The sequence below is a fragment of the Cetorhinus maximus genome, chromosome 17 (genome assembly GCF_964194155.1).
Source record: "Cetorhinus maximus chromosome 17, sCetMax3.hap1.1, whole genome shotgun sequence".
Lineage (NCBI taxonomy): Eukaryota > Metazoa > Chordata > Chondrichthyes > Lamniformes > Cetorhinidae > Cetorhinus > Cetorhinus maximus.
The window spans coordinates 30,797,601-30,817,420 of NC_135895.1; the positions used below are offsets into that span (position 1 = coordinate 30,797,601).

The 19,820-nt window shown below is 45.6% G+C and overlaps 1 protein-coding gene across 1 annotated transcript; it reads right to left on the reverse strand.

The window, feature by feature from the left end:
- Window positions 1-9,330: 9,330 nt before the first annotated feature.
- nsun4 (NOP2/Sun RNA methyltransferase 4) lies at window positions 9,331-19,065 on the reverse strand. The gene is made up of 6 exons (XM_078560911.1): window positions 18,932-19,065; window positions 18,389-18,837; window positions 14,826-14,980; window positions 13,471-13,631; window positions 11,542-11,666; window positions 9,331-9,660 (listed from the first exon to the last, which is right to left on the reverse strand). Exons 1-6 carry the CDS (start codon window positions 19,031-19,033, stop codon window positions 9,384-9,386), a joined length of 1,269 nt encoding a protein of 422 aa, XP_078417037.1. The 5' UTR covers window positions 19,034-19,065; the 3' UTR covers window positions 9,331-9,383.
- Window positions 19,066-19,820: the final 755 nt, after the last annotated feature.

A 19,820-nucleotide genomic window follows, 5' to 3' on the forward strand; every position in this document is an offset into this window, starting at 1 on the left:
TCAACTGTCTAAACTGCCAGATTCTCATCTTTTTATTCTTTCTCATTGCATTCTAGAACTTGCCAGTTTCAAACGCCAATGTTCCAGACTTTCAACTGATTGGCTTTTTAAGCAACACTGGATTTGTTCTGCACAATGGATTTGTTCTGTTCATAACATGGCAGCAGCCTATACGTTAACTGTTGGAGTTGGTGAATTGCTCTCATGCTGCCCCCCGCACCCATTGTGCAGAAGCGGGTAGGTTGTGTTCAGTTGCCATTGTTTCTTTCTGTTGACATGCTTAATGATGCCTGAGGCCCAATTCTGGGTCCGTCTCAGGCCTTCTAGTTAGGATAGTTTGAGCTGCTGAGTCCTGAAGGATGGAAATACCAGATTGGGCATACCTAGCACAAAGGAAGGTGTTTGTGGTTGTTGGATGTCAGTCATCTCAGTCCCAGGACATTGCTGCAGGAGCTCCTCAGGGTGGTGCCCTAGGCCTAACCATCTTCAGCTGCTTCATCAATGACCTTCCCTTCATCATAAGGTCAGAAGTGGAGATGTTCACTGATGATTGAACAATGTTCAGCACCATTCATGAGTACTCAGATAATGAAGCAGTCCATGCCTGCATGGAGCAAAACCCATGGATAACACTCAGATGTGAACTGCTAAGTGGCAAGTAACATTTGTGTCACACAAGTGCCAGGCAATGACCATCACCGACAAAGAAAGTCTAACCACCTCCCCTTGAGTTTTAACACATTACAATCACTAAACCCGCCACCATCAACATCCTGGGGGTCACCATTGACCAGAAACATAACTGGACCAGCTCTATAAATACTGTGGCTACAAGAGCAGGCTAGAGGCTGAGAATTTTGCAGTGAGTAGTTCAGCTCCTGACTCTTTAAAGCCTTTCCACCATCTACAAAGTGCAAGTCTCCACTTGCCTGGATGAGTGCAACTTCAGTAACTAAAGAAGCTTGACATCATCCAGGACAATTCATCCTGCTTGATTGGCACCCCATTCACCAACATAAGCATTTAATCCCTCCACCACCTTGGTTGGACTGTGTATCACCTACAAGATGGGCAGTAAAAATGACTACTGATTCCATTACCACCCAATTACCATTATCACTTTATATACATTGAAGCAAAACATGATAGCGTTCAATCCCATTCGTAACTCCTCAGATAAGAAGCAGCCCATGCTTGGTCCATTCATTGTGCTGCTTGCCCTTATTAGCTATCCTACAAGTGCTCTTTGTACATTCTAGTGCTAGCAGCAGTAGGTGAGGTGGATGGCTGCTGAGAAGTGGAAAAGAACAGAAATTCTCCTGGGATGACCTCGAAAGGCTGTAGGACAGACAGCCCCACCTCTGGCTGCACCGTCTCAGTATAGGTTTCAGCAGTGTGGGCTGCCTGGCTGTCCGAACATGGCAGTGGCAGCTAAGGGAGGGAGCAGCAATGATCGCATCCAGAGAGAGACCTGTATGTTCCTGATCCACCTCAGAGCATCTGTTCAGCCAATTCAGTGGGGAAGGACAGATCTCTGAGCATCAGAAACACTGCAAACCCTTTTCAACCAAAGAGCAGAGATGACAGCTAGTTTCCATTGCAGATCTTTGTCATTCCATGCCAGCTGCAATGACAGCATTGGAAGCTTCAAACACTGCATGATTTTAAACTCCACAGGTCACTGGCGATAATTGATTAGCCTCTACATGATGGAGGGGAACAGGGTTCCAGGCTCTGTGTCAAGCAACAGATGAAGTTGGAGACAAACTCCTCCATCCCCCAGTATGACAGGTCATTTTGTTCTATTCCTTCACGGGACATGGGCATCGCTGGCTAGGCCAGCAATTTTATTGCCCATTCCTAATTACCACCTTCTCAAGGGCAATTAAGGATGGGCAATAAAAGTGCTGGCCCAGCCAGTGACGCCCATGATCCATGAAAGAATAAAGGAAAATGACCTGAAAACTTTCAGGCAGCCTTTCTACAACAACAAGCATTTGGCTTTTTGCGTCAATCAACCTTCTTCTGAAGCTTGACCCTCAGATCCTCATCTGAGTCGTCTACAGTAGAACTAGTATGTGTACCTGCACTCACCTGGCCCAACCTCATTCCACCGGGAAAGACACTAGTATCCCTTCCACTATGCATGGCTGCTGCCCTCTACTGCCCAGTGCATGCTACTGTGAGGATCCCTCTTCTAAGCTAGCATCTGGGTTGCTTTTGGGGCCGTCTCTAAACTAGTGCCTATGACAGTGGTACCATTGACAAAATGCATTATTCCTAGCCCTCCTCTTCCTCCTCCTCTTTTTTGGGGGCACGAGGAGGCTGTTGCTCACTTACTCAGGGTAGGGGGTGGTGCAGGGGGTGGGCATGAGGTGAATCTTGTTCCTGATTGGTTGCAATGATAACACTGGGTTAGATTGTGGAATATATGATCACTGTAATAGGATCAATGTGATAACGACGTATGGAGTTTAGGAGAGAGGGTAGTTTTGGGGATTAGGGATTAGGAATAATTGTGCATTTGTTAGGAAAGCGGAGTTGCCACATCCGTTTAGGTGATATGTCCCCTGCTCTGTATTTAGCTGTGGCATCTCTCACCTGCCCTCCCAGTCACTGGGTCCTCAAAGGGAGTGATGTCATACAAGCATGGTTTTCTTCCCTGATCAGGCCCTGCCTGTTACCTTGTCCTGGAAGATAGTGATAATTGTGAATGTTGAAAAATTGGCATGAGTGTTTTGTGTGTGTGCCTCACTTGGCTTAGGAGCTGTGAGATCTGTCTGCATTGAGTGGTGTCAATGAAGGATGTAATAGTGAGGATTGTGTAAATGTCAGTGTATAGTTAGATGGCAGATGAAGTGCGTTGAGATTATGATGCTGTTGCAGGTGGTGCAATTATTCAGAAGTATATTTGTAAGATGGAACCTTACCTTGACAACTCATGTAATTAAATTTCTTATGACATTTGAGCGGTGTGTGGGCCAGAGCTCTTGGCTGTCACCTTCTGGATGATCTCTTCCCACATACTCTGCATTAGCTGCCACTGTGGCCTTCTTCCTCTCTTGGGAACAGAACAACGCTCCTGCTCTATACATTGCCCACAAGGACCTCCATGGCTGCATCTGAGAACCTGAGCGTCCTCTCTTGCTGTTTGGGACATCCTTCCACATTGGTTTCACTCTCCAAGCCTGTGCACTCCATATCTTCAGTGGAAGTGAGTGCGAGCAATATAGAGTTCCAGGAAAATTGTTGCATCACTGCTTGAGTGCTAAACTTGTAATTGTTAGTTTTAGCACCTTCAGGCACGTTTAAATCAAGATATTCATCAATTAAACCAGAAATTGCATGCTAAATCTTTTTTTGCAAAAATATTCTTTATTCATAAATATCTAAAAGAACATTACAAAATATTTCAAAATGGTCATTACAGAAAATGCTATGATATTCAAGTTTTCTACATAGGTCATGTTGCACTTTGAGGTGTTTCAATGCAATTGTGATACATGTAATATTTACTGTATACATTCAATGTGAGTCCATAAGACCATAAGACATAGGAGCAGAAATTAGGTCATTCAGCCCATTGAGTCTGCTCCGCCATTCCATCATAGCTGATAAGTTTATCAACCCCATTCTCCCGCCTTCTCCCCGTAACCTTTGATCCCCTTACCAATCAAGGACCTATCTATCTCGGTCTTAAGTACACTCAATGACCTGTCCCCCACAGCCTTCTGTGACAATGAATTCCATAGATTCACCACTCTCTGGCTAAAGAAGTTTCTCCTCATCTCTGTTCTAAAAGGTCTTCCCTTTACTCTGAGGTTGTGCCCTCGGGTCCTAGTCTCTCCTACTAAAGGAAACATCTTCCCCATGTCCATTCTACCCAGGCCTTTCAGTATTCTGTAAGTTTCAATCAGATCCCCCATCATCCTTCTAAACTCCATCGAGTATAGGCCCAGAGTCCTCAAACGTTCCTCATATGTTAAGCCTTTCATTCCTGGGATTGTTCTCGTGAACCTCCTCTGGACCGTCTCCAGGGCCAGAACATCCTTCCTGAGATACGGGACCAAAATTGCTCACAATATTCTAAATGTGGTCTGACCAGAGCCTTATAAAGCCTTAGCAGCACATCCCTGCTTTTATATTCTAGTCCTCTCGAAATAAATGCCAACATTGCATTTGCCTTCCTAACTACCGACTCAACCTGCAAGTTAACCTTAAGAGAATCCTGGACTAAGACTCCCAAGTCCCTTTGCACTCCAGATTTCTGAATTCTCTCCCCATTTAGAAAATAGTCTATGCCTCTATTCTTCCGACCAAAGAGCATGACCTCACACTTCCCCATGTTGTATTCCATCTGCCACTTCTTTGCCCATTCTCCTAACCTGTCCAAATCCTTCTGCAGCCTCCTCAATACTACCTGTCCCTCCACCTATCTTTGTATCATCTGCAAACTTAGCCAGGATGCCCTCAGTTCCTTCATCTAGATCATTAACGTATAAAGTGAAAAGTTGTGGTCCCGACACTGACCCCTGTGGAACTCCACCAGTCACCGGCCGCCATCCTGAGAAGGACCCCCTTATCCCCACTCTCTGCCTCCTGCCAGACAGCCAATCTTCTATCCATGCTAGTACCTTGCCTCTAACACCATGGGCTCTTATCTTACTGAGCAGCCTCCTGTGTGGCACCTTGTCAAAGGCCTTCTGGAAGTCCACGTAGATAACATCCATTAGCTCTCCTTTGTCTAACCTACTCATTACCTCCTCAAAGAATTCTAACAGATTTGTCAGGCATGACCTCCCCTTGATGAAACCATGCTGACTTTGCCCTATTTTACCATGCACTTCCAAGTATTCTGAAATCTCATCCTTAATAATGGACTCTAAAATCTTACCAACGACCGAGGTCAGGCTAATCGGCCTGTAATTTCCTGTCTTTTGCCTCACTCCCTTCTTAAACAGGGGGGGTTACATTAGCAATTTTCTAGTCCTCTGGGATCCTCCCTGATTCCAGTAATTCCTGAAAGATCACCACTAATGCCTCCACTATCTCTTCAGCTATCTCCTTCAGAACTCTGGGGTGTAATCCATCTGGTCCAGGTGATTTATCCTCCTTCAGACCTTTCAGTTTTCCTAGCACCTTCTCCTCGGTAATGGCCACCATACTCACCTCTGCCCCCCGACTCTTGAACTTTGGGAATGTTACTCGTGTCTTCCACCGTGAAGACTGACGCAAAGTACCTATTCAGTTCCTCCGCCATTTTTGTTCCCCACTACTACTTCTCCAGTGTCATTTTCCAGTGGCCCAATGTCCATTTTTGCCTCTCTCTTACCCTTTATATATCTAAAAAAAACTCTTGCAATCTTCTTGTATATTACTGGCTAGTTTACCCTCATATTTAATCTTCTCCCTCCTTATTTCTTTTTTAGTTGTCCTCTGTTGGTCTTTGTAGGCTTCCCAATCCCCTGGTTTCCCACTGCTCTTCGCCGCATTGTATGCTTTCTCTTTAGCTTTTATGCCGTCCCTGACTTCCCTTGTCAGCCACGGTTGCCTCGTCCTCCCTTTAGTATGCTTCTTCTTCCTAGGGATGAATTTTTGCTGTGTCTCAAATTACTCCCAGAAACTCCTGCCATTGCTGTTCCACTGTCTTTCTGGCTAGGCTCATCTCCCAGTCAATTCTGGCCAACTCCTCCCTCATGCCTCTGTAGTTGCCTTTATTCAACTGTAATACCGTTACATCTGATTCCAGCTTTTTCCTCTCAAATTGCAGGGCAAATTCTATCATATTATGGTCACTTCCTCCTAAGGGTTCCTTCACCTTAAGCTCCCTTATGAAATCTGCCTCATTACACATCACTAAATCTAGAATTGCCTGTTCCCTAGTGGGCTCCACCACAAGCTGCTCCAAAAAGCCATCTCGTAGACATTCCAAAAATTCCTTTTCTTGGGATCCACTACCAACCTGATTTTCCAGTCTACCTGAATATTGAATTCCCCCATGATCACTGTAACCTTGCCTTTCTTACACGCCTTTTCTATCTCCTGGTGTATCTTGCGCCCCACATCCTGACTACTGTTTGGAGGCCATATGTACATAACTCCCATTTTGGTTTTTTTACCTTTGCGGTTCCTCAACTCTACCCACAGATTCTACATCATCTGACCCTATGTCGTTTCTTGCTATTGATTTAATTTCATTTCTTATTAACAAAGCAACCCCACCCCCTCTGCCAACCTGCCTATCTTTTTGATAGGATGTATATCCTTGGATATTTAGCTCCCAGTCCTGATCCCCTTGCAGCCATGTCTCCGTGATGCCCACCACATCGTACCTGCCAATTTCAATCTGCGCCACAAGCTCATTTACCTTATTTCGTATACTGCGTGCATTCAGATACAACACCTTCGGTCCTGTATTTCTTGTCCCCTTTCTCATTGTCGTCCCTTTATCTGATGTGCTTGAAGTTAGATTCCTAGCCCTTTCCATACACTCTGTCCTATTTTGTGTTCTGGAGACTTTAATAGCCTCTCCTGGGCTCTCCTTTCTTTTGAGTTTTTTCATAATTTTCCATGAAGTTGAACCCCCCTCCCCCGCCACGCTAACCTGCTGCGTTTCCCATTAGTCATACTTCTTGGAATTTTACCCTTCCCTTCCCCCCTACTTTCTAGTCATACAGCCCGAGGGGTTCTATACAATTTCCAGCCCCTTGGTGCACCATGGCTGCAGTCTGGACAGTGACCTTTCCCCATTGCGCCTCTGCAGCAGCTGCCCCAAGCTTTAGTGCATCCCTCAGCACATAGTCCTGGATCTTGGAATGTGCCAGTCTGCGATACTGGGTCAGGCTCAACTCTTTGCACTGGAAGACCAACAAGTTTTGGGCAGACCAGAGCGTCTTTCACCGAGTTGATGAATCTCCAGCTGCAATTGCTATTTGTCTCAGTGTGTCCCTGGGAACAGCCTGTAGAGCACAGAGTCTTGTGTCACAGAGCTGCTCGGGATGAACCTTGACAAAAGCCTGCTAAATCCACACTTGCAAACAGGCATTTCTTATTAGCACAGCACTTAAGTGCCCTTTTATGTCCACCAAAACATTTTGAAATTGTACAGAGAATGAAACTATGAGTCTTCAGTATGTGTTTCCCAGATATATTCTAAAAGTTGTTCCTCATTGAGTTCCCGGTTTTAGTAGCAAGACTATATAGTACCAGATGACATTAATTCAAAGCTCAATCACAGAAACATATTAAGGACTTGTGTGTACATGTCATCGTACTGAATTAACAGTGAAGCAGGAATGACGTATTCGCAGATGAAATGATTCATTGTTGTTAATCAAGAATTAATTCAGCTAGGGATGTCTTCAGATCCAGACTCAGCATTGTGCATGCAGTGTGGTTTTCTTTCATTCATTCATGGGATACAGGCATTGCTGGCAAGGCCAGCGTCTATTGGCCATCCTTAATTTCCCTTGGGAAGGTGATGGTGAGCTGCCTTCTTGAACCACTACAGTCCATGTGGTGTAGGTACAACCGCAGTGCTATTCGGGAGGGAGTTCCAGGATTTTGACCCAGGGACAATAAAGGAACGGCAATAAAGTTCCCAGTCAGGATGGTGTGTGCCTTAAGAGTGAAAATTGCAGGTGGTGCTGTTCCCATGCTTCTGCTGGCCTTGTCCTTTTAAGTAGTAAGGTGTTTGGAAGATGCTGTTGAAGGAGACTTGGCGAGTTGATGCACTGCATCTTGAAGATGGTACACATTGCTGCCACTGTGTGACGTCAGTGGAGGGGCTGAATATTTAGGGTAGTGGATGGGATGTGAATCAAACAGGCTGCTTTGTCCTGGATGGTGTTGAGTTGCTCTAGCATTGTTGGAGTTACACTCATCCATGCAAGTGGAAATATTCCATCACATTCCTAACTTGTGCCTTGTAGGTGGTGGACAGGCTTTGGGAATCAGGTGTGCTATTCACCACAGAATGCCCAGCCTCTGAACTGCTCTTGTAGCTGGAGTATTTAAGTAGCTGCTTCAGTTATGTTTCTGGTCAATGGTGACCACTGACTCCACCACCCCCCCCACAAATAACCTCAACTCCAGAATGTTGATGTTGGGGGTTACATTCAATAGTAATGACATTGAAAATCAAGGGGAGACAGTTAGATTCTCTCTTTTTGGTGATGGCCTTTGCTTGGCACTTCTGTGGCACAAATGTTACTTGCCACTTATCAGCCTGGGCCTGAATGTTGTCTAGGTCTTGCTGCCTGTACGCATGGACTGCTTCATTATCTGAGGAGTTACAAATGGGACTGAACACTGCAATCATCAGTGAACATCCTGACTTCTGATCTTGTGACAGACACGTAATTTCTGTGGTAACAACTGCTTTGTCAAGATTGCCAGATTGTGGAGCAAGCAGCAAATCATCAAGTCTGCACACGTTCTCAGCCAAGTCTTGTAGGATACTTCCTGACAGGTCAAGGCATCCAAACCCCTGCTTCAGGAGCCCAATACTATTCAGTGATATTCCTGGTGACAGAGTGGCTCTGAATGAGTGCTCAGTTAGTGCCTGGGATTTCTCAAGGGAGTCATAAGCCATGGCAACAGAAGGTATTTGTTATCACTTAGTTGCCAGAAATGCATGTTGTGTTAAGGCTCAAAGATTATAAGCACAACATGGCAGCTCTCTGGATAGCAGGCACTCGCCTGTATGATGCACTTCCAGCATTACAGTCAAGCTGCACAGTGAGGGAATGAAATCCTTTCCTGTTCCTGAAAATCTCTAAGTTTAAATGAGGGACTTGCGTAGGCCCTCAAGTAGGTGAAGAGAAATTTCTTCATGCAATGGGCTGTGAATCTTTGTAATTTACTATTCCAGAAGGCAATAGGTGCTCAGTTGTTGAGTACATGCAAGACTGAGATTGATAGATTTTTTGCCTTCTAAGGGAATCGAGATGGTCATAGGGCAGGAAAGTGGAGGTAGAAGATCAGCTACGATCTTACTGAACAGTGAGCCATATGACCAATGCTTGCTCCTATTAATTATGTTCTTATGTGTCTACGTAAGTTGAATTGAGAATGCCCTAATCATCTTGGTTCAAATGAATGCACCAAGTTTAGGATGTTATTTGCACCATATAACTCATTTCTAGGTAACCAGTATCATCGATTTTAACTGCGTGCAGGTAGAGGCTATAATAATTAGGGTTCAAAACATTTTGTTCTGTAGCTAACACCATCATATTCAACTGAGATACAGTTGGCACCAAGTCACTTTTTTTCATTTTTCTCACTAAAAAATAAGCTTTAAAACTAATGTATAAATTTAGATTTCAAGAAGGAAAAAAGCTAGTTTATTGGTCTAATTTTTTTTTTTAATTGAATATTTTTTAGTGTATTCTGTGCAATTTACAAAAATACATTGGCCCGTAATTTGCAGTGAGATGCGGGAGGACTAGTTCCCCAACTCTACAACAGCCATGGAAATTAAATGTGTCACTGTAAAGGGTCCGGATAGCAGTCAGGTCCACCAGACGCAGCTCCATGTTATGTTCTGTCTCTGCCACTTCAACTGCTCTCTCCACCACATATTCATTTTGTAACTGAGATAGGCTGCATGTTGAATATACGATTGATCCGCCAGGCTTCGTGGCAAGAATGCCAGAACTGGGAAAGAAAACCAAAGAAAAATCAACCATCAACTCCAAGAGACAGAACAAACTCTACTGCAAGAAAGACAATTTAGTAAAACCTGAGGATTTCATGGGAAATGCATGTTGAATCAATAATCAAATAGTAATGTGGCAAAGATCATATTGGCAGAAGAGATTTTTAAATCTGCACTGCCAGAGATTAGCAGCAAGTGTCTATGTACCCATAATTCCCAAACTGGTAAGTTGCATGAATGCTCCTGGAGCGTTAAGGGTAGCTCGAAAATAGGACCAGGCATTTTAACAAAAACAGAAAATGCTGGAAACAATCAGCATGTCAGGCAGTTACCATGGAGGAAACAGGCAAGACTTTTCAGGAACAGACACTTCCTCAGAAGCTGAACAGCATAAAACAAAGAATAAAACTGGGGACGGGAAGAAAAAAGAAAACACAATCACAAACACCCAGGAAAAGAAAAAAAAACAAAGAATGACCAGCAACGTACTTCAAAGGAAACTATTAAATGGCAGGATTGATATTAACACAAAAACCAGCATTTTAACCATGGGTAGAAGGAACTCCGAGCTGAGGATGGGGCTAGGAAGGTGACAAGGTAGGGGAGACGAAGGAGGAGTGGACAACATGAGTGGATGTGAAGGGGGAGTGATGGGGAAAGGAGAAAAAGAATATTATTGGCTATCCCTTTCAAGTGAGGATGATTGTCTTCCATGAGTCCAGGGCCTGCAGACTTTATGGCATGTAGGGCGTTAGTTGTCATGTGGGATGTCTGATTTTATATTATTAATTCGGATTGTATCGTGTTCTTTTCACCGCTCTCGTTTTTCCTCTTCATTTTGTTGTCGTTGGGTCTCAAAATGCTGGATCCTTCCCACAGACCCTGCTGCCATCTAGTTTGATCCAGGATGATGGTCTTCCAGGAGTTTATGTCAATGTTGCAGTTCATGTTGACTTTCAGCATATCCTTGAAGTGCTTCTTCTGTCCACCTCTGCTGCCGTGACTGACCTAGGAGAAGACGGCCTGCTTTGGAAGCCTAGTATCTGACATCTGAACTATTTGACCAGCCCAGTGAGGCTGATGCTGGATGATCTCAATGCTTGTGGTGCCTGCTTGTAAGAAGACACTGATGTGTCTGTCCTCCCACTTAGTGTGCAAGATCTTCTGCAGGCAGTGTTGATGGTATGGCTCCTGTGCCTTGAGGTGTCGCCTATACGCTGTCCATGTTTTAGCCCCAGTAAGGTAGGGATCACGACTGCATGGCAGACCATAAGCTTGGTTTCATTTTTGATGTCACAAATATTAGAAAAAGAATATTACAGCCAATGTTACTTGATCATCACACAGGCACTTTCCACTGGGAATTATTGAATAACGATCAGGAATAGAAACTCTGGCTGATGTTTTCTCATCTCCCTAGCTCAGGGCAACAGAACCTACTTGTATTGTTCCTGCTGCTGTGCCAACTACGATCAGTAAACTCAGTACAGTTCACGGATGGATCTTGAATGATTTCTTAATAATCTAGCTTTCACTATTTGTGATTTCCTGATCCTGTTGATTATGTATAACAAACAATCATTTCAATGCATGGTTGGTATACAGCACACAGCTTGTAAAAAGGAACAATGTACTTGTGTCTAATACTATATAGAGATTGTTTCTCTCTCCAGGCAACTGTTCATGTCAATATAGACTGGGTGAGTTACACATTCATCATAGCTAAGGAATCCATATTTCATCTGTCCAGAATCTCAGGGGTGCAACAGATAAAACAATGACATATGCAGGAAAATCAGACTATTGAGATACTGGGCAAGCGAGTGGGGCAGGGAGGTGAAGGGAGTGGGGGCACAGGACAAAATAATAGAAATACTCACACCAATAACTGGGTCTGTAATAAAGGAAGCCTTTGCCGCTCCCTGAGTCGTAGTCGACTAAAGATATTATTGTCTTCCTCAAGTACTGAGTGTCTGTCAGTTGTACATGGAACATCAACTAACACCTGCAAGTACAATTCAAATCAAAAACTTTATTACAGAAAGACCTCTCAGAAAAGTTGCCAGTGTCCAAAATTTCTCAAAAATGTGGAAAGGTGTAAATAAATGTTTATATTTTCCCCAAGTCGAATCCTTCACTGTCCAACATACCACAGGTTGACAGGTAGCCAGGCCATCACTCAGGTCTGTGCAACCAGCCACTTTGAGATGAGGGAAAATCACAAAACAACTCTACAAACAATTAAGTACTTTTGAAGTTAGACGCTGTTGCTTCGTAGAAAAAGTGGAGGCAATTTGCACACAGCAAGTTTCTACAAACAGCAATGTGATAATGACCAGATAATCTGCAGGTTTCTTTCCTCTGCTCTTCAAAATAATGCTATAGAATACTTTATGTCAGCCTGAGAAGGCAGTCGGGGCCTCCGTTTACCATTTCATCTCAAAGACAGCAGCTCAAATAGCACCCCACTGCTTCAGTTCTGCACTGGAGTGCCAACCTAGATGATAATTTCTATGGTTCTAAGGACACAGAAGGCGGCTATTTAGCCCATTGTGTCTGTGCCGGCCAAAAAAGTGTTATCAAGCCTAATCCCACTTTCTACCTCTTGGTCCAGCGCCTTGTAGTTTACGGGACTTGAAGTGCATATCCAAGTGCTTTTTAAGTGTGGAGATGTTTCCGCCTGCACCAGCCTTTCAGGCAGTGAGTTTCAGACCCCCACCACCCTCTGGATGAAAGATTCTTCAACTCCCCTCTAATCCTTCTCCCAATTACTTCAGGTGCCCCAGGTAAGTGAACTCTCTGATAAGGGAAACAGGTCCTTCCTATCCCTCAGAAATTTATACACCTCAATTACATCTCCCCTCAGCCTCCTCTGTTCCAATGGTTATTTGCTCCACACTCCTTTAAAGCAGAGGGTTCCCTGCAATTACTGACATCGTGCCAGGGCCCATCCTAACTTCTGAAAGACAGTCTTGGTTAATACTATCACTGAGCAATGTTTTTATTTCTATTTGCCAACACAAATAATGAATTAGTAAGTCAACTAGTAAAAAAAATAGAGAAGCCCAAGCAGTAACAGGTCGCATGGGCCTCCCAAGGATTACCTCAACAGAACCACTGGGACCTGTGACCTCAGTTTGAAAATACATGCTGTGAAGTGCGGAAGAATCTGAATATTTTGACACCAGCCGATTTTTTCAATCCAACTTTTCCCTTCCATGGTACATGTGACTTTTTCACTCCAGGCATTTTTTTCACTTTACAATGATGCATTCTCTTATTTGTACATGTTCTGCTTGTCCAAGTCATTAACTGAATAGAAAATGTTTCCTTTCTCCAACATGGTTATTTTTCTCCCCTTTTCAAGCTACTCACTACCAGGCCTTCAAGTAGGAGGGCAGAAATGGCTAAACTGTAGACATGCCCCTACTATCTGTGGAGGGTACTTGTTAACTAGTTAAATAGGCGGAGAGACTTCAATGTGTACTAACCTTTTTGGTCTGCACTGCTCCAATTTGAAAATGATAAATCTCACCTCTTACAGTGCATGGCCAAGAAGGCTGGCAAAACTCACTCAACTGAAGTAAAGTTGAGCCACAAGGACACCTGGAGTTAAACCTCTTGACCATCTGGTGGAAGTCAAGTAGGCAGCTCTTTAGGGTAACGACTGTTAAGTTTTAAAAAAACAGCGCAAAGTTAAGTTAAGAGGCCTTTTAAAACAACTCAATCCTGGCTAATTTTTTTAATGCAATTGGGGGGTTTTTTTTTACATACAAATCACACTAACATCTGTCACACAATGTACCCACCCGGTCAAAGGTATTCCTCTCTACCTCGCCCCAGTGTCTGCCATCAAATGATGTGATGCGTAGTCTGTCCTCTGTACGGGCATTCTTTGGAACATAACTATGAAGGATTTTACGCAACCTGCTTAATCGAGATGTGGATATATCATTGACAGCGAGATGTCCTGTTCCAACAGAAAAGACCAAAAGCAACATTTATTCCCACTCCTCAGCATTACAGAACAGGTGACAATTTGCTATAGTCTGTTGCTAACATTTTCTCCTCTTCGTGTCTCCCAATACATTATATTGCTTTTTTAAAAAAAGCCTTGCATTTATACAACACCTCTCACTACTTCAGGAAACCCCAAAACACTTTGCAATCAGTGAGGTATTTTTTGAATCTTAGTCAACTTTTAATTGGTATACTTTTAATTGTCATTGAAGAGAGGAAAGGTAGGGATGTTAAATGGAACACCTTCCTGGTATATGCAGCATCCGTACCAAACATTCCCAGGCTTTGCACATCACAGGCAGAGTTAGCGTAAAGCTATGTGAACTCTGTCTTTATAACATAGGTTAACTCCAACCTCAGAAGAGTAGCTCACTTACTGACATTTTCATTTCTTCCAAAACCCAACATTAATGCCCCTTCTAAGTGAGATTATCAAATTATGGGCAGTTTTGTGCAGGGAATTACACTCACTGAAAGTATGATAAAATCATCCAAGCCCATTTCATGCTATACCTTTACAATTAACGGAAAGGAGATTTTTGAACTTATCAGTCTTGGCCGCATTAATTAACGTTACCAGCCTCACATACCTCCTTATACATTTTACCCTCAGCAAAGTGACTGTGCAACCTCTTAATGAGGTCAAAGCTGGGCTACAACATAATATTTTACAACAGACTCCCACTAAACTAGCAGCTGTAAATCATAAAATACACCAATGAAAGTAACTGCAGGTACATTCTATAAATCTTTTTCCAATTCAGTACAGTTCTTTAAAATTTTTTGAAAGTTAATTTTGCTGAAGGGAAACTTACAAATTGAACAATTTCAATAATTTAGACTCATGTTTGGTGAAAACTGATTTAACTGCTTCATATCTAGGAGTTAGTTTCCATCTTCAAGCCATGAAGCTGTCCATATCAGAGGATAGGTCACTGCTTGCAGGCCTCTGTGAAAGCTGGACAAGAACCAGTTGTTAGTAAGAACTGATTTTTCCTACTTTGGGAAACATACTGACCTCATTCTCTTTCAGGAATGCATCCCATAAATGGTACACTATTTTGTTATACTGTCTTCAGGTTTTTGCAATTTTGACATGTAATTAGTTCTTTCCACTTCCACTAAAAAGAACCCATTAACTTACGACAACATTCTGTCTGCAACAGTGCGAGAGACTTTCCACCAGGTGCTGCGCAGAGATCAAGGACTGTGTGACCTGGTTGAACATCCAGGACGAGTACTGGGAGGAGCGATGCAGCATCCATCAGATAATATTCCAACAATCTTAAACTGTCTGGTCTGAAGTAGGGCAAAAATAATGCATCAGAATATATTTTGACAAATAGCAGAAGGTGAAAAACTCCCAACATCTGAGGAGACTACCATATCTTCAGACAATATCTATGCCTTGCTTTTGGAGTTAATGGCTAATTTGAAATGGAATCTGGATTCTCCTGTATAATGTATTGCATTTATTTCCCCTCTCTTTCTAGCAGGATTCAAAATACAGAGGGCAAATTTTCCCTGGAAACCTCACAAATTGCCCCCAGAAACACAATGACAGAGATGAAGAATTCAAGAAAGGTCACACCCACCCTACCCCCCCGCCCCATATATTTTAATTGGAAGAGCAGTGAGCATGGGAGACAGAATCATGAGGAGCTGCTCCATCAGTCACAGATTCTGTCTCTCCCATGTTGCTCCTCGAGCTCCTCCAATCACAGGTACACTCCCCCTTGCTTTTTTTTCCCTAATCTTGTCTTTTTACTTTGCTGGGGTATCTGGTTTTCTTGTGCAACAGCACAGCCTAGATGTTGGGCAGGACGTCGCCCTGGGCTATGGTGAGTCTTCTTAGCAGCTTGCCGTATTCCCTATCGTTGCAGATGGCGAGCTGGAGCTCACAGGGAGATTATCCTTTCGTCCCGGGCCACGTTGCCAGCCAGTTTCAGGATCTCAACGGCAGTCAGGTAGATGGCAGCTCCGGCCTCGACATGCTCGGCATAGTGATCCTTGCACACTATGCAGCAGCCGTTGGATGTGGCTGATGGGGAACTGGAGACAGGTTCTGGAGGAGCAGGTCTTGGCCTTGGCCTGAGTAGGGGCCATTGACTGTCAGGGAGGAATCGCCCTGCTCCATGCCCTCTATGTCCTGTGCTTGTTCCCTGCTGACAGAGGCTCAATAGGCTCCGGGCCTTGGAGGTTCCACCTATAACTGTGTCCAGCCCCTGGGGTGGATTTGCACATTAAGAAGAGCAGGCACAGCTGGGCAGCCGTCCAGATTGTGTGTCTCTCCCCTCTCGCCCCCATGGAGGGTGGAGAGAGGTGGTAGAGAATTATCGAGCGGTTCTGTTTTAAATTCTGTTCAGTAATTTGGTACTTTAAACAGATATTTATAACAAGGGGTTATCAACCAGAACTGAACTGCAAGGAAGTTACTTAACCTGCACAGTGAGGAAACACTCATCTAAGTTGTCAGTGAAGCTCAATTGGCTTACAAGTGAAATTCTTGATTAGATTGCAACATTGAATCTTATTATTTATGTTAAACTTTTTCTGTAGATTTACACCCATGCTCTTTTGCTTTATCCCTATGATTCCTGTTTCATTGTGTCAAATAATTGTAATTTGGGATGAATCTGATCTTAGTTTAATATTGTGATTTGGGAATTGTATTTAGAATCCGAATTTGAGAGAAAATACCAAGGAAGAATAGTATCCTGAACTCCTCGTGTGAAAGTGAAAAAATCACTCTCAAAATTCAAAAAAGTAGCCCTCCAGAAAATCTCAAGAGCCCTGAAACAAAAATTTTGACCCCTGCTTTCTAGGCATCCCAGTATTCCCCACCATTCCCTAATCCCATTATTTTTCTGCTTTTGATTTCTCATTACTTTAAAAAAAATTAAAACATGATAACATTTGATCTGTGAGAGGTTAACTGAGTGATTTGTTGACACAAGTGAGTTTCTACTGATAAAGGGTGACTCTCGCCGGAACAGGGGTTTTGACACTGAGAAAGGCCTGCAACTACAAAACCAGGCAGGCTAGAAAAAAATTAGTTTTAACTAATTAAGTCAGGATTAGGAATTCAGTTACTGGTGCATGCAGTATACATGCGGGTGCAGGATATCCACTCTGCGAAGTACCTGGTGTGCCATGATAACTGTGTTGCTCAAGTAGTAATTTTGGAATATGCAGAGAATGAACAAAATGGAGAAAATGAATTGGATGACGATGTACAGGAAGAATCAATACAGAAGAACGGTGGGTCTGGATTTGTCCAACAGGTAAACGGTGGAAGTTGTGTCAATATTTTAGAATTAAGAGGGATAGTGGCATGTTGCCTCCTAGGTGTCACGGGGTATAACTGAAAGCAACCCCAACCGAAAGACATGTTTTACATAGGAACCAATGGCATCGGAAAGAGGGGAATAGAATTCCTTGAGGTGTGACCTATTCATTTCTCATTATAACCGACCACCAAAAGACGGGTTAAAAACAAAAAACTACTGCGGATGCTGGAAATCCAAAACAAAAACAGAATTACCTGGAAAAACTCAACAGGTCTGGCAGCATCAGCGGAGAAGAAAAGAGTTGACGTTTTGAGTCCTCATGACCCTTCAACAGAACTAAGTAAAAATAGGACAGGGGTGAAATATAAGCTGGTTTAAGGTGGGGGGGAGAGAGAAGTTGGGGGTGGTGGGGTGGTTGTAGGGACAAGCAAGCAGTGATAGGAGCAGATAATCAAAAGGTGTCACAGATAAAGGAAGCCCAACGCAAACTGGAGGAACAGCACCTCATCTTCTGACTAGACACTTTACAGCCTTCCGGACTGAATATTGAATTCAACAACTTTAGATCTTGAACTCCCTCGTCCATCCCCACCCCCTTTCCATTTCTTCCCCCTCCCTTTTGTTTTTTCCAATAATTTATATAGATTTTTCTTTTCCCACCTATTTCCATTATTTTTAAATCTATACCTGTAATGCCCTGTCAGTCTTTCCACCCCACCCCCACTAGACCTGTACCTTGAGTGTCCTGCCATCCATTCTTAATTAGCACATTCTCTTAGATATTATCACCACCTTTAACACCTCTTTGTTCCTTTGTCTGTGACATCTTTTGATTATCTGCTCCTATCACTGCTTGCTTGTCCCTACGACCACCCCCCACTGCCCCCCCCCCCCCCCCCGCCCAACTTCTCTCCCCCTCACCTTAAACCAGCTTATATTTCACCCCTCTCCTATTTTTACTTAGTTCTGTTGAAGGGTCATGAGGACTCGAAACGTCAACTCTTTTCTTCTCCGCCGATGCTGCCAGACCTGCTGAATTTTTCCAGGTAATTCTGTTTTTGTTTTTTTTAACCAAAAGACGGGTGGTCCTCATGGCTTTCCCTACTTCGTACCCGATCGGGGAGTAGCCGACTTCAACCTGACAATCGAGGTGTCAGCTGTGGCTCAGTTCATAGCACCCTCGCCTTTGAATCAGAGGGTTGTGGGTTCATGTCCCACTCCCGGAAACCAAGAACTGAGATTGTACTCGAAAGAGTTGCAATCTGTGACTGTTGATAACTCGAAAGAGTTTCAACCTGACAATCGTCCCACAGCAAAGCTGAAAATCTACACTTGGAAACTGTGAATACCAAGCGGCCTCGTTCCGCAATCGAGCTTCAGAGCCGCAGGGAGGTTGACAACAAAGCCCCTCATGTACCTTGCTGGCCTGAAGCGTGTGATGTCTCCCCTCGGATAAGTGAAGCACTTGAGGTTCGGGCTGATGGGAACGGACCGATTCGTTTCCAGGACGGATGGCGGCTCTCGCGCCGTGTCACCGCCGGACGCCGGCGGCGCAGGGCCAGCGGACGCGGGGGTCTGCCCATCCTGGGCCGGCCGCAGCCGGGGGCGCGCGCGCGATGTCCAGTCCGGCCCCTGGCCGGCCCGCTCCCTCCGGCTCTCGTACACGAAGTCTCCGGCCTGCCGCCGCTCCATCTCCCGCAGCGCTGCCTCCACGTCCCCGAAGCCGTTGAGCAGGGCCGCGTATTTCTGCTGGCAGAGTAAAGCCAGGCGGATGGAGGGCCAGCGCTCGCCGAACTGCAGGCTGTAGCTCATGTCCATGTTGTGTAAGGCCAGCTGGGTGTTCGGCACCCTCGGCCGGGAGGAAGCCTGGAGGTTCAAAGCAAGGTTACTGAGTGTGCGTCTCTCACTGACCATGGTGCGGACACAAAACACACGCGTTTCGACCCCGTCCCCGACTCACCCATTTCTTTTTGTATATGTTCCGCCGCTCCAGCCGCTGCCATTCGCTCCGCCTCTCGGTTAAAAACGTCAAGCGACAACTCAGTGGCCTCAGCGCCGCCATCCCCCGCTCGCTCGCTGTCCCCTCCCCCCCTCTCGCTCGCTGTCCCCTCCCCCCGCTCGCTCGCTGTCCCCTCCCCCCGCTCGCTCGCTGTCCCCTCCCCCCGCTCGCTCGCTGTCCCCTACCCCCGCTCGCTGTCCCCTCCCCCCGCTCGCTCGTTCGCTGTCCCCTCCCCCGCTCGCTCGCTGTCCCCTCCCCCGCTCGCTCGCTGTCCCCTCCCCCGCTCACTGTCCCCTCCTCCGCTCGCTCGCTGTCCCCTCCCCCGCTCGCTCGCTGTCCCCTCCCCCGCTCGCTCGCTGTCCCCTCCCCCGCTCGCTCGCTGTTCCCTCCCCCGCTCGCTGTCCTCTCCCCCGCTCGCTGTCCCCTCCCCCGCTCGCTCGCTGTCCCCTCCCCCGCTCGCTCGCTGTCCTCTCCCCCGCTCGCTGTCCCCTCCCCCGCTTGCTGTCCCCTCCCCCGCTCGCTCGCTGTCCCCTCCCCCGCTCGCTTGCTGTCCCCTCCCCCGCTCGCTGTCCCCTCCCCCGCTCGCTGTCCCCTCCCCCGCTCGCTCGCTCGCTGTCCCCTCCCCCGCTCGCTCGCTGTCCGCTTGCTGTCCCTTCCCCCGCTCGCTAGCTGTCCCCTCCCCCGCCCGCTCGCTGTCCCCTCCCCCGCCCGCTCGCTGTCCCCTCCCCCGCTCGCTCGCTGTCCCCTCCCCCGCTCGCTCGCTGTCCCCTCCCCCGCTCGCTCGCTGTCCCCTCCCTCGCTCGCTGTCCCCTCCCCCGCTTGCTCGCTCGCTGTCCCCTCCCCCGCTCGC

Coding starts and splice junctions, on each gene's coding strand:
- nsun4 (XM_078560911.1), bottom strand. CDS start 19,033: ATGGCGGCGCTGAGGCCACTGAGTTGTCGCTTGACGTTTTTAACCGAG. Junction 13,632..14,825: donor GTTGCAGACAGAATGTTGTC/GTAAGTTAATGG, acceptor CTGTTGGAACAG/GACATCTCGCTGTCAATGAT. Junction 9,661..11,541: donor TTACAGACCCAGTTATTGGT/GTGAGTATTTCT, acceptor TTTCTTTCCCAG/TTCTGGCATTCTTGCCACGA.